We start from the raw sequence: 13,776 nt of genomic DNA, 5'->3' as shown, positions 1-13,776 counted from the left end.
AAAATGATTTTGAGCGGACATTTTAGGAAGTACCGACATCCATTATAGAAAAACTGAGTCATTGAGGAGCGAGGGAGTGAAACATTTGGTTGGTTCTCGACCACCATATGGCAAATGGTGTGTTTGCACCTTCAACTTAAAACATTTGACAGATTTGCTTTATTCTCAGCAAGTGGTAGAAAAAGAAGGAAAATGAGTGAAAACATTGCTAGCGGCTGCTGCAGCCATCTATTAGTCCGGATCAGTACTGGAAACTTCTCTTGGTCTGGATGTCATCCAGAATCTGCTGCAGCTCTTCGTCTTCAAAGCGCCCCTCCAAACTAAATTGGACAGACGAATCATGATTGGTTTGATGGGCAAATGGATTGAGCGGGAGGTCCGAGCTCACCTGGGGATCAGGGCCTTGGCTTCCTCGGCCGCTTCGGGACACAAGTTGGCCAAACTGGCCAACTCGAACTTGTGCAGCTTTTTCTGGAGGAGAAGGCTGTAGACACACAGCAAAAAAAAAAAAAAAAAGTTAACATCGTCGGTTGATTGCAGTCAGTTAGCACCAAGATGACACCAACGTGCCAAAATGAAAGAAGCTGTGACAGTTCACAAACTTTGGCCCAATTATTTTGGTTCATGTGATTTAACGGGGGACCGTCTCAAACATGTAAAAATGCCATAAACTTGTATGAATGGTCACCAAAACTCACATGCTCATCTTTACATATGTCCACTTGAACCTCTGAAGATATTAAAGCAATCAGCACTGTACAGGTTGAGTGATTGAACGCTCCCCGAGTTCCCAGGCAATTAAGGCAGTCATCCCACCCTAGCTCCCCTCTTCCCGACTGGCCAATCAGCGGTGGGGTGAACACGTACCTGCGCACGGCCGTGATGGTCTCTCGGTTCTTGAAGCGGCTGAAGCGCACGGTATAGTTGAGGGTCTTCATAAAGACCTCAGAAAGCTCCTGCTCGTCCTCGGCGCTCTCGTTCTGCTGCTTGCGGTGCTCCAGCAACATGCGCACCTCCGAGTTCAGCAGCGTCTCGGAATTCTCGAACTCTGAACCGCAAACAGCGCACAGAGATGATGTCACCCGCTTCCAAACCAAACATTTCAAATACTTAAGTGCATCCATCGATTCATCTTTGAAATTGTGCAAACTTTAAGCCAAAAGCCGAGTCATTTAAAGTTAGAGTGTTGTTTCGAACATGAATCGAAACAAGATAATCGAATTGTAGCACAAACAGAAGGTGTACGCGCGCGCAAAAGAGATGGCGATGGAACCTTTGGGAAAGAGCAGCTGCGAGGCATCTTCTTCCACATCGCCTACATGCGCCGCCGAGGTCGCGGCCGCCATCCGACTGGGGGGCCACGCCGACCGGCCGCCGGGAGAGTAAACAAAACGACAACCACAAGCCGAGAGCGAAACGGCCGCCGTGCTTTCAATCGACAGCGAGCGGCTTGCTTCCGATGTGTGTCTGACGCCGCTCAAGCTTTACTTCCGCTTCCTTCCAAACGCAGTGTCGCCACCTGGCGGCCGGTGAAGGCCACCTCACACATTTTACTTCTATCGGATCCCTAATTAAAGCTTTCAATGTTGCATCGTATTATTTTCTTGAACATTTATCGAATATAGATGAATAATACAAACACCAATTTGCTTGAATTGCAAAAATATATAAAGAAGAAAATAAAGCACAAAAATTACCATACAATTAGCTCCGTTATTATTATTTTTTAAAAATATTTCTGCATGAACATTAATTATAATTGCCGTTTCCTGTTCGTTATCAATTTCCAAGACTTAAAATAATTGTCAATTTTAATTTATTCAAAAAATAATTTGAATGAAGTTTTAAAGTTTAGAAATTAATTTACATTATGGTTCTAAAATTTTCCCAACAAAACGTTCGTTGGATAATCCAAAATGACGATGTTTTTGAACGAGAGTGACGGCACCACAATGGGCCTGGTTCCGCCGGGATGTTCATGACTCGTGACGTCATCACTACGCGAACGCTTGCTTTTCATTCCTCACGCACAAGACCAGCGTGCGCGTGAGTGTGTTCATTGTGTGTGGACAGACAGACAGCGTGTTTTTGTCGTCGTCCATTTTTCGGTGTGTTTGTTGAAGGCGGGCAGGTAGCCGACATGGGCAACTGTCTGACGGTTGGCCCCAACGAAGCCTTGGTGGTTTCTGGTAGGAAGTTGTCCTTGTTTTTTCTTTCTTCTTTTTATTTTTTTGTATATGTTCTTTTTTTTCTTTTTCTTTTTTTTGGAATCTCAGCTGAGCTAGGCTGACTAATCCAATGCAGCACCTGCTGGGCTAGCTAGCCACTCGGTCAGTCAGCCGAGTTTAGCGGAGGCTAATGCTAGCCACTCGGTCAATCAAGCGAGTTTATCGGGCGCTAGTTGTTCTTCGACCCTTGTGAGGAGAAGCGTGTCACATCATGGTTGCTGGATGATGGATGAAGGGATGGATTGACGGTCCAAACCAGTGTGGTGACGTCACGCGTCTGCTCTTGTTGTGTTGCTTCAAATGGGAGCGGGTAACGCGGCTGCAGCTTGGGAGGGTACAAAGGGGATCTTCCTGGTAATATTTACTAGAATTGCTAAAAATCATGATAGGAATACACATAAAAAGTCACTTGATGGCTACGGTTGTCTCATTTAGCTATTTTCAGCAGATAATGTGATATATATATATATATATATATATATTAACTTTATTGTAATTTACAAAACAAACATGGCAACAGTAAAGTTATTCTTTGCATGTATGAATACATAGGGAGATTGCCAGAAGGAACATTGTGTATGGATCCATCAATACATCACAAAAATGAAAGGATCGATCAATAAAAGAATTACGAAAGCTTCAATAATAAGGAATTCCGAATTACAGAAGTCTGAAAATGAAAACAAAAAAAAGGTGAAAATAATGCACCAGGGAGGAGATTTTTTTTTTTTTTTTAAATACGCAGATATTTTTTGTGCTTTGGTTCGTGATAACTTGTGCAATTAATACGTTTCAAAACACATTTTGCCACTTGCCTTCGACTGAAGATGACATCACGCGTGCTCAAGTAACGACCAATCATGGCTCATCTTGCTGACCAAACCCAGTAAACAGGTGATCCGTGATTGGTCGTTACCTGAGCACGTGTGATGTCATCTTCAGTCGACCGTAAGTGGAAAAATGTGTTTTCAAAGGTATTAATTGTACATGAAAAATAATGAAGTTATTCATTTCATTCTGGACAAAATATGGGGATGTGGTCCATATTCTGAATTTGTCCTCCTTGTAAATTTGCTTGGAACAAAGCACATGTGAAATTCACTGTGTGCAGGTATTAATATGGATTTCATCCTGGACTGTTTTTCAATAAAGGGCTGGGGGGAAAAGCAATTCATTGGAAAAGGATTTGACAAATTGATCGATTATTCGAGATAATCATTATTGCAGCAGTGTTTTTTGACCAGATTGTCTAGCGGCGATATCTCAGAAAAACATCTTCCTCTGCAAATTTTGTCGTGAATCCATCATCCGTTTTTCAAAACACAGTGCAAGCAGACGCTGCATTTTGACCAGCGGCCATTTTTCTCAAATCCTCTGGTTGTGATTGGAATGATTTTTGCTTCTTGCGGATTTCCAAGTGAGCATGTTGTGTTGCACTCTCCTTCAAGGCGGCTGCTGCGGCTCCGATTCCAAGACGTATGTGGTGGGCGGCTGGTCGTGGGCTTGGTGGCTCCTCTCCGACACGCAAAGGTGAAGACGCGCGCGTCGCCCTTCGACCCCTCGTGGATCGACTTCCGTGATTGGTCGGTGCCTGATCCCTTTGCAAGTGCCACGTCATTTTCAGTCGACACCAAGTGGCAAAACGAATAAATAGATGGTTGTGGCTTGTGAAGGCATTTTGGGGTTGACTTCCACTTTAAGGGAGGGCGTGGCCATGTCATGACTTTTGTTGTCAGATGTGTCATTTTGATTGCCATGGTGATGTTGCGCACATGCTTGCAGAATCACGTTGGAGATTATGACGTTGCAGCCGCGCTGTGAGGACGTGGAGACGGCGGAGGGCGTGGCCATCACCGTCACGGGCGTGGCTCAGGTAACCATATACAAATGCATAACTGATTGCTTCATGTGATAGATTGTTCAAGCTTGTTAAACATTTTCCAGTCTTAAAAGTAGGTTGGATGTCCCGATCTTCCTTTTTCACATCCGAGTCACCCGATTTTGAGGATGTGCCATTATTGAGTTTTGATCCGATACCTCAGCAATGTATTGACCAAAACAAAAGTGCATCCAAATTGTCCACATTACAACCTTTTATAATGGAGCACTGGTTGAAACCAAGCGAGCGTTGGCCTTGCCGTTCGTCCGTCACAAGCTTGTCGTGTGGCTCGCGTGCAGGTGAAGGTGATGACTGAGCCGGACCTCCTGGCGCTGGCGTGCGAGCAGTTCCTGGGCAAGTCGGTGATGGAGATCAAAGCGGTGGTCCTGCAGACCCTGGAGGGGCACCTGCGCTCCATTTTAGGTCCGCACAAGGCAAACATTTGGACAAATATTCACCAAATGCCACTTTGACGCCAAATTGACACTTTCCACACGCTTGCACCTTTTCCATCGTTTTGAAAATGGAAGTCGTCCAGCCATCTGCACTTCACCGCCAATGATTCCAACCTCCCATTCACCATTGATTGGACAAATCAAAAACTCAAAAGAAAGCCTGCAACCAACAAATGTTTCAAGCATCAATTCAAATCTATTTTTTTTAATTCATTTGATGAGTTGGATTAAAAAAAACAAAAAACAACGATCCTTTCTTGAAAAATGAGACCTGATTTCAAATTGACAGTGCCGAAAAGTGATGGTGACTCCCTTCCCTCCCGGTTGACAAAATGTTGAGGAGTCAAAACTTTTCAACAACGCAAACATCTGCTTTCAAATCAAATGGATATTTCACAAATGATTTCGCAATTACCAAAACAGTTGTTGATCATCAATTAGTTGCCAATTTGATCGAGTACATCTCAAGCTGTTGGTTGGCCTTTGGCAAGCATTTGGTGGCTCACTACCTCCTGTACTGTCATGTGACGCATGTCATGTGACGCGTGTTTGCACACAGGAACGTTGACGGTGGAGCAGATCTACCAAGATCGAGACCAGTTTGCCAAACTGGTGCGGGAGGTTGCGGCGCCCGACGTGGGTCGCATGGGCATCGAGATCCTCAGCTTCACCATCAAGGTGGGTCGTCGTCGTCGTCGCCGTCCACGTTACAGCGGCGCTCACGTTTTCTTGCGTCTTACAGGACGTGTACGACAAACTGGACTACCTGAGCTCGCTGGGCAAGACCCAGACAGCTGCCGTCCGGCGGGACGCCGACATCGGCGTGGCGGAAGCCGAGCGGGACGCCGGCATACGGGTAAGCGGGCGCGGGCCGCCATTCCCGTGAAAGGGAGCCGAAGAGGAGGGGCGACCCCAATTTTTCTGCAAAAACACATCTGTGATCACACTTTGTGTATGTTGGGCTTTATCTACGGGCCGGACGCTGTCCAAAGTGCTCTCCACCTTGGATGGATTGAGTGAGGTGGCGAAAAAAGTTGTCCTTTAGTTTGAAATGGTCTTTTTTTGGCCGGACCAAGCTAAGCGTAGAACCCAGGCTAGCTAATGCTAAGCTAGCCACCCCTTGAAAAACTCAATTTGTTTGTTCCGATGGCGGATGGGGTGATTGAATTGCATTTCTGTTCATTTGGTTGGGCAAAGATGAGTTGCGAGACTTTGCAGCCAGTGTGCTCACACGGCAAATTCAACTTTAATGTCAAGGGTTGCCTTTCAACATCTGCGTGTGCGTGGCCCCTCAGGAAGCCGAGTGCAAGAAGGAGATGATGGACGTCAAGTTCCAGGCCGACACCAAGATGGCCGACTCTAAGCGAGAACTGGAGCTGCAGAAAGCGTCCTTCAACCAGGAAGTCAACACCAAGGTGGGCGTGCAAAGCACTTCCTGATTGGTCAGCTCCTTAACAACATGATCAGCGGCCCAAACATTCATTTGCAAATAAACTCCAGAGACAATAGGAAAAAATACAAAATGTGACAAAATACTCTGAATATGTGAATCCATGGGTGTCAAACTGTGAGTATGCAGTCGACTGTAGTTTGAAGTTGTAATATCACCAATCACCACTAGATGGCAGACATGTTTGTCTAACACTACAACGTGAGTAGGTCTCTTTTTTTTTTTTTTGTGTGGATTTGGAATCATAAGGAGGACAAACAAACATACAACCTCTAATATTAACATTTTGGGTGTGTTCATTTTATTGAAATGAGTTATTGGACTGAATGTTGTTTTCTCGTTTCTTCTTGTGGTCCGTTTGCAGAAGGCCGAAGCCCAGCTGGCGTACGAGCTGCAGGCGGCCAAGGAGCAGCAGAAGATCCGCTTGGAGGAAATGGAGATCCAGGTGGTGCAGCGGCGCAAGCAGATCGCCGTAGAGGAGAAGGAGGTCCAGCGCGCCAACAATGAGCTGATTGCCACCGTCAAGCGGCCCGCCGAGGCCGAAGCCTTCAAGATGCAGCAGCTGGCCGAGGGGCACAAGTGAGAAACGCTTTTTTTTTTTTTTTGGGATCAGAATTCATGTTGACGCTGAGTCAGCAAAAATGTCGACCGCACTTGACAGAATTTCATGACTCGTTTAATTCTGATGATTTCCAGTGTTGACCATCGTTTCCTCATTCGCAACCAGGGTTATTATACTTTTTTAATTTTCATTTTAGTTAGTTTTTATTTAGTTTTGGATTTTGTTTTGTTTTTATTTTAGCTTTAATTAGTTTTCAGAGTGGTTCTGTTAGTTTTTATTAGTTTTATTTATTTAATAAATGCTTACTTTTAGTTTAGTTTTAGTTAGTGTCAGTATTAGTTTTTTTTTTTTAAATGTGTATGACTTGTGTGCAATATTTAAAAAACACCATGGGAGCGACGTCATCTGAAGGTGCTTTTCTATTGGCTCCTGCTAGATGACGGCACTTCTGTGTGACACACTTTCAAATGTCCTTATTCCGGTTAATATTAAAAAAAAAATCTACTTAAAATCACATTAAATTATCCCCAATGGCTCATTAATTAATTACCAAAGACTAAAATGAAGGACATTTTTTCTATCATTATAGTTAGTTTTGTTAACATAAAATGTAGTTAGTTAATTTTTGTTTTTTTTTAAAAGCATTTCTGTTTTTATTTTATTTTATTAACAAAATTGTTTTTGGAATTTTAATTGTATTTTTTTGTTAATTATAGTTAACTAAAATAACCTTCTTCCCACCTCGCAAATCACTATAAAAGAGATTTATTTGTTTATTTATTTATTTTTAAGTAGGAAAGTGTCAAGTTGAAAGGGTGATTCTGAGCAGACGAAGCATTTGTACGGACGCTCCTTTTCTTGACGTCTGACAGGCCAGCGACCATGTCGATGTCTGCAAACAAATGTGGCGCTTGTCTGCCGCTACTGACAAAATCCCAAGTGGGATGGCGTAGAGGTCGCCAGCCGCAAAATATCGCTTGTGCACTCACAGTGGCCGTCGAGGCCAATTTGGAGATTTGAAGGCCGCCCGAGAGCTCTTTTCACGCTTGTTATGCTTTCAGGAAGCAGCGCGTGCTGATAGCGCAGGCCGAGGCGGAAAAGATCCGAAAGTTGGGCGAGGCGGAGGCGTCGCGCGTGGAGGCGGTGGGTAAGGCCGAGGCCGAGAAGATGAGGCTGAAGGCCGACGCCTACCGGCAATACGGCGACGCCGCCAAGACCGCCCTGGTCCTCCAAGCCCTGCCCGAGGTAACGCCGCCTTCGCCCGCCCACCCGCCGCGCTGGGCTCAGGAAGTGATGTGGCTTGTTCCCGCAGATTGCCGCCAAGGTAGCGGCGCCGTTGGCCAAGACCAACGAGATCGTCATCCTGGGCGGGGACGGCGGCGGACGCGTGGTGGGTGAAGTCAACCGACTCCTGGCCGAACTTCCCGCGTCGGTTAACGCGCTCACAGGCGTCGACTTGACCAAGGTACTGACAGAAACAAACCTTTCTTGACACTGATACTGGGCCCATCGTGAGGCCCGCTCCAATATTTGTCAGGCAAATTTAAAAAATATGGAATCGCTTTGTTTTGGTCGCTTATAACAACAAAGAGAGGAAGTACAGGCACAACATTTGACTTTGTCTGACTTGACAAAAACCAGTGGTGAGCGGTGACTTTTTCGAGTGGGCCTGCTGAAGTGTCACATATGCGAGCGCACTTGCGGGCAAGAGCTGAAATATTTTGGGGTATTTTTATTATTAATTTCAATATTAAATATTATTTAATAATTATTTTATACCGCTGTGTAGGTACACAATTAAAGCGGAAATATTCAGGACTGATGCAGGTTGATCCGCACATCGACTCAGCATTTCTTAACTCATTCACTGCCAGTCATTATAGAAAATTTTTACATTTCCAATACTCACGTGATATTACATTCAATAATTATATATAAACCGAATCTACCAAATAACAGAATAGACTCCCTACTTTTTGTCCCGTCCCGTTCTTTTATAATTGACAGCAGAAAAATGTAGGTTTGCCAACATACAGCCATTTCTCCCATGGACTCTGAAACTGTGTTTATTTCGTATAAAATGGGGCAATGATGTCATCTACCGGTGGTTGGGCATCAGTAAAGTTGTTTCCAAGTTTGATATTTACAGTGGAGCATGCTCAGATTCGCCCCCATTTAGCACCGCTCTAAAAAATACAATTGACAAGTATACTTGTCAAAGGCAGTGAATGAGTTTTAAATAATGTTTAAAATACAAAAAACTCATTCCATAAAAATAGTAAAAACTTTTTTTTTTTTGGTCACAAGTGGATAGTCGACGTTGAAAGCAAAAAAGAAACGTAAACAGGAATACAAAATGATTGATTAGAAAACCAAAATGAATGAGAAACATCACAAGTGACCATTGACCAAAAGCACAATCATTTTCCTTTCGGCCAACAAGAGGACGCTGCTGCAAAATCATCCAATTTCCATTTGCAAGAAACTGACCTGTAATCTGATTAAAAAATTTTCTGTAACTGATCTTGAGTACGTGCGGTGATTCCGGTACATGGATTGCGTTCCTGTTTGTGTGGCGATGCGAAAAGTGCGTTGACGCCTCTGCCATCTGCTGCTCGCAGATTCCGCTGCTGCAGAAGATGGCCAAGACCAGTGCATGAATGGCGGCGATGGTCAGTTGCTCCAAATCTGCTTTGGTGCCTTAGCGGACCTTCAAGCTCCTCTCAGTCTGCTGCTGCTGCTGCTGGGATCCTGCCGGCGTTCGCCGTTGGTCACGGTGGCGCCGAGCTGAGCTTTCCTTTCCACAAGCTGCTTCTTCTTTTTCTTCTTCTTCATTTTCCTGGGAATCGCTCACAATCCACGGCGGTGGGGTGTCAAACTCATTTGCGCACATTCACCACAAATTTAACTTGCGGATTAACAAGCAAGAAATAACAATTGCAAGTACATTTGCAAAATATTGTCATTGATTATTGTTGCAAATTGATCATCGGAGGGTTTAGGGTTGCCATTCAGCTGCAACTTCAGCTATGCTCGCCATGCATGCTTGCGTTTTTTACTTTCCCGTTTGATGTGAGTGTGAAGAGTACAAGTGCAAAGTTGCAACAGAGTCAGGTCTCTTTGTGATGTGGCACACGAATCCGACGCCAGCGCAGTCTGGCCGCTGCTTACCTGATGGAGACATCAAGAAAAGCGATGATGTGAAATGATCGGCTTCAGAAAATGTTGGCTCGGCTTCCACAAAATCTTTCAAATGGTCATGAGCGAAGGGCAGTGTTGACGTGCGGCCATTTTGTAGCGCGTTTGGAATGTGCAGTGGGGAATCCTACAAGAAAAGTAGTCGACATATCCCAGCATGCATTGCACCCCACCAATCTGAAGTTTCTTGTTGGAGCAAACGTCAGCTGGCTTTTGATGATGACGACATCCCCATCTTTGGCCCCATGAGTCAATCACAACCAAAATCCCAATACAGTTGCTTGAAATGTTTTTGTTTTTTTTATTATAGGATGTCAGTTGTACCCGTTTTTCCGCTATTGGCCTGCTCCCTATCCCCCAAGAATACCGAGAGTCCACTGTATTCATTTTGGCCTCACGTTTGCTCCACTTTTTTGACACATTTCTCCAAATCGCAAATGCAGTCATTGGGATTATTTGATTGTTACTTTTGTAGCAGGAAATGAGCAAATGTGTGAGAACACACTCCCAACTCCTCAAATCACTTCAAAGGATTTAGTGGACTTGACATGAAAGATTGCGTCATGTGCGCAGATTCTACGTGGACGTCTGCAGGGCTGGACTGGCCATCTGTCAAATGGGGCAGATGTCCAGTGGGCCGGCATGGGGTCTGTTAGGGCCGATGTGGTGCTATTTCATGATTTCAGCCCAAGAGAGTGGCCGGCCCACCATTTGGAGGGAGCAGCCTATTCGTGCAAATGGTAGCAGTCAAGTTGCAGAGCTCCGTGGTAGCCACGGCTGCTCAGGAAATCATATTGGAATACAAAATTTAAACCAATCAGTTTATTCAAATCTAACGTTTGATTCTCCCGGTCAATTTCAATGATATTTTCACACCTTAGCCGAGAAGTCGTTTACCATTATCATCCGGTGTTACTTTTATGAAATAAAATGTGCACATATCCAGAACCTTGTGCAACATGTTCACAATATAAACTGGGACAAGCTGAGGTAATAACCATCCTTTAGAATGATGAAAAATGAAGAGATTTTTGCGCGGTTGGCGTTTTAAGATATGATTGCACGTGTAGGTGCCGTGAGTCTGCCAGTCTGAATCCAAATGCCAGGGCCTTTTTTTTTTTTTTTTTTTTTTTTTTTTTTTTTTTCTTCTTCCTTGGCAGTCCAAAACAGCCCTGAAACATCTGCACGCCACTCTGTCACATGATCCTATACTGACAAATTTGGGATACATCTTCTGCTTTGACTGTGCTGATTTTTTTGTTGTTGTTGTTGACAAATGACTGTTGTGATTCTTGTTGATGTACTTGATGTTGTTTTTTTTGTTTTTTTAATGCTTTATTAACAGTTCAACACAGCTTTACACTTAATAATGCGACGTACTTGATGTTGTTAAACTGTCAACTTGCGATGGTGATGACGTCATCATCATCATCTTGGGTAAAAGGTTCCAAGAAAGGTGGACCTTTTTCAGGAATCGGAAGTGATTGGTCAGGGAAACGATGATAATCACGTCTCCCAATATTTTGTTGACAAGGACTCAATCCAAATATTTGACACGGCTCTCGTTGAATGCATGACACAAGTTTGAAGTGACAATGTTAAGCGTCTTTGTTTCCCGCTGGCGTCAGATTGAAACCTCCTGTTCAAATGTGGTCCAATTTCATATTTTTTTCACAAATCTTTCATACCTTTCATGGGGTCAGTCCCCACATCGGTCTGTTATTAATTTATTTTCTTACAAAGTCTAAAGTGTTGAAAATTGTTTACTGTCTTTGACGGTGACGCGATGTTTTTGGCTTAACAAAAGTGCTATTTTTTTCCCTCCCTTAAAAACTAATGATTTGGGAGATCTGAGGCTTTTACCTGACGCAGCGATACAATTTTTTTTTTTCGTCAACCTTTATTTAACCGGATTAAAAAAAACAACAACATTGAGATGAAGATCTTAATTAGATTATGAACAAACAAAAGTCAGAATTGTGGGTTTTATCGTGAATATTGTTAAGTTGTGCTGATGTTTGAAATGTTATTTTTCTGTATGACTTAGCATGAATTTGGCCATAAATATTTTTGTGCTTATAAGCGTTTACCATTTTTTTTAAAACAGTCTTTTTCTATTCTAAATTTTCGATCTGCAAGAAAACAAAAACAAAAAAAGGCAAAGAAGAGTGAAACCAGAGTGAATAAAACGCGACCCATCTTAACAGAATTTGTTAAAGCGGCGCTAGGTAGCTACACGGTCTTTTTAAGATGCGTGCCTACAGCGAGCTAGGCTAGGAGGGGCAAAGTCGTTAACGAATTCCATACATAAGTGTGAACGGCAAGAAAAACGTTAACTTAGTGTTGCGATTTGCGAACAATACCGTGCGATTTTCACAAGGCGAGTGGGAATACCGGTGATCTTTTAACAGGGCGAAGTACTTGACGTGTTCCCCACCCCCACATTCGTAATAATAACGCTAGCATGGGCGTTGACAAAAAAAAGAGCCGGTTGAGAATTGAGCAAATCACTTTATACAATAATTTCAACGTCCTTTTTAAGTATTTATTTATTTATTTATTTATTTTGTCCTTAAAGTTTTTATTTTTAAAATGTCCGTGTCGTCGAAAAAAAAAAAGCATTGCCTGTGGAGGGAACGTCGCCCTTGCCAACATGGCCGCCACGTAGGCACATCGGGCTGCCACTGCGGTCAAGCCAGCCGCCACTCGAAAAGACGAAGTCAAGCCAGCCGCCCCAACGATTGTTAATACTGTGCATTACGGTAACATGCCGACGTGCCCCTGCGCTGGCCACCTTCAAAATAAAAGCTGCTCAACACCTGGTTTAGGGTTTAAAATAAAGAATCATAAAAAAATAACGGTTTGTTATTCCAGAACCAGACCAGTTCTAAGGGACACTACACCACCCCAGGTATCCAGCCAAAGTACTTTCAACCAAATCTGATGTTGCATTTCAAAATAAAACTCATTTGAACATTGCAATCTCGACTATAATCCCTGATTTCAAAAAAATCATTAAAAATTCATGGTTTGTTATCCCAGGACCAGACCAGTTCTAAGGGACACGACACCATCCCAGGTATCCAGCCAAAGTACTTTGAACAAAATCTGATGTTGCATTTCAAAATAAAACTCATTTGAACATTGCAATCTCGACTATAATCCCTGATTTAAAAAAATCATTAAAAATTCATGGTTTGTTATCTCAGGACCAGACCAGTTCTAGGGGACACTACACCACCCCAGGTATCCAACCAAAGTACTTTGAACAAAATCTGATGTTGCATTTCAAAATAAAACTCATTTGAAAAGTTACATCTCGACTATAATCCCTGATTTCAAAAAATCATTAAAAATTCATGGTTTGTTATCCCAGGACCAGACCAGTTCTAAGGGACACGACACCATCCCAGGTATCCAGCCAAAGTACTTTGAACAAAATCTGATGTTGCATTTCAAAATAAAACTCATTTGAAAATTGAAATCTCAACATTAATCCCTGATTTCAAAAAATCATTACAAATTCATGGTTTGTTATCCCAGGACCAGACCAGTTCTAAGGGACACGGCACCATCCCAGGTATCCAGCCAAAGTACTTTGAACAAAATATGATGTTGCATTTCAAAATAAAACTCATTTGAAAAATAAAATCTAGACTATTATTGCTGATTTAAAAAAATCATTAAAAATTCATGATTTGTTATCCCAGGACCAGACCAGTTCTGATGGACACTACAGCACCCCAGGTATCCAGCCAAACTACTTTGAACAAAATCTGATGTTGCATTTCAAAATAAAACCCATTTGAAAATTTAAATCTCGACTATTATTGTTGATTTAAAAAAATCATTAAAAATTCATGGTTTGTTATCCCAGGAACAGACCAGTTCTAAGGGACACGACACCATCCCAGGTATCCAGCCAAAGTACTTTGAACAAAATCTGATGTTGCATTTCAAAATAAAACTCATTTGAAAATTGAAATCTCAACATTAATCCCTGA

At 43.0% G+C, this 13,776-nt stretch overlaps 2 protein-coding genes across 2 annotated transcripts; one reads left to right on the top strand and one right to left on the bottom strand.

Moving 5' to 3' along the window:
• Positions 1-140: 140 nt before the first annotated feature.
• Positions 141-1,530, bottom strand: polr2d (RNA polymerase II subunit D). The gene is made up of 4 exons (XM_077540479.1): positions 1,274-1,530; positions 868-1,048; positions 389-484; positions 141-320 (listed from the first exon to the last, which is right to left on the bottom strand). Exons 1-4 carry the CDS (start codon positions 1,344-1,346, stop codon positions 242-244), a joined length of 429 nt encoding a protein of 142 aa, XP_077396605.1. The 5' UTR covers positions 1,347-1,530; the 3' UTR covers positions 141-241.
• A 408-nt stretch (positions 1,531-1,938) lies between these two features.
• LOC144032837 (flotillin-2-like) lies at positions 1,939-11,854 on the top strand. The gene is made up of 11 exons (XM_077540291.1): positions 1,939-2,189; positions 3,677-3,758; positions 4,011-4,101; positions 4,407-4,530; positions 5,122-5,240; positions 5,305-5,418; positions 5,858-5,977; positions 6,377-6,591; positions 7,636-7,819; positions 7,887-8,039; positions 9,196-11,854. The coding sequence occupies exons 1-11, from the start codon at positions 2,141-2,143 to the stop codon at positions 9,232-9,234; spliced, it is 1,290 nt and encodes a 429-aa protein (XP_077396417.1). The 5' UTR covers positions 1,939-2,140; the 3' UTR covers positions 9,235-11,854.
• Positions 11,855-13,776: the final 1,922 nt, after the last annotated feature.

The sequence above is a fragment of the Festucalex cinctus genome, chromosome 13, assembly GCF_051991245.1.
Source record: "Festucalex cinctus isolate MCC-2025b chromosome 13, RoL_Fcin_1.0, whole genome shotgun sequence".
NCBI lineage: Eukaryota > Metazoa > Chordata > Actinopteri > Syngnathiformes > Syngnathidae > Festucalex > Festucalex cinctus.
This window is presented reverse-complemented; position numbering and strand designations above follow the sequence as displayed.

Excerpts from the sequence above, each read along its gene's own strand:
- polr2d (XM_077540479.1), bottom strand. The coding sequence starts at position 1,346 with ATGGCGGCCGCGACCTCGGCGGCGCATGTAGGCGATGTGGAAGAAGAT. Across the intron at positions 1,049-1,273 it reads GCAGCTGCTCTTTCCCAAAG|AGTTCGAGAATTCCGAGACG; the intron begins GTTCCATCGCCA and ends TTTGCGGTTCAG. Across the intron at positions 321-388 it reads GCCAAGGCCCTGATCCCCAG|TTTGGAGGGGCGCTTTGAAG; the intron begins GTGAGCTCGGAC and ends TGTCCAATTTAG.
- LOC144032837 (XM_077540291.1), top strand. The coding sequence starts at position 2,141 with ATGGGCAACTGTCTGACGGTTGGCCCCAACGAAGCCTTGGTGGTTTCT. Across the intron at positions 2,190-3,676 it reads CGAAGCCTTGGTGGTTTCTG|GCGGCTGCTGCGGCTCCGAT; the intron begins GTAGGAAGTTGT and ends CTCTCCTTCAAG. Across the intron at positions 5,241-5,304 it reads TCCTCAGCTTCACCATCAAG|GACGTGTACGACAAACTGGA; the intron begins GTGGGTCGTCGT and ends TGCGTCTTACAG.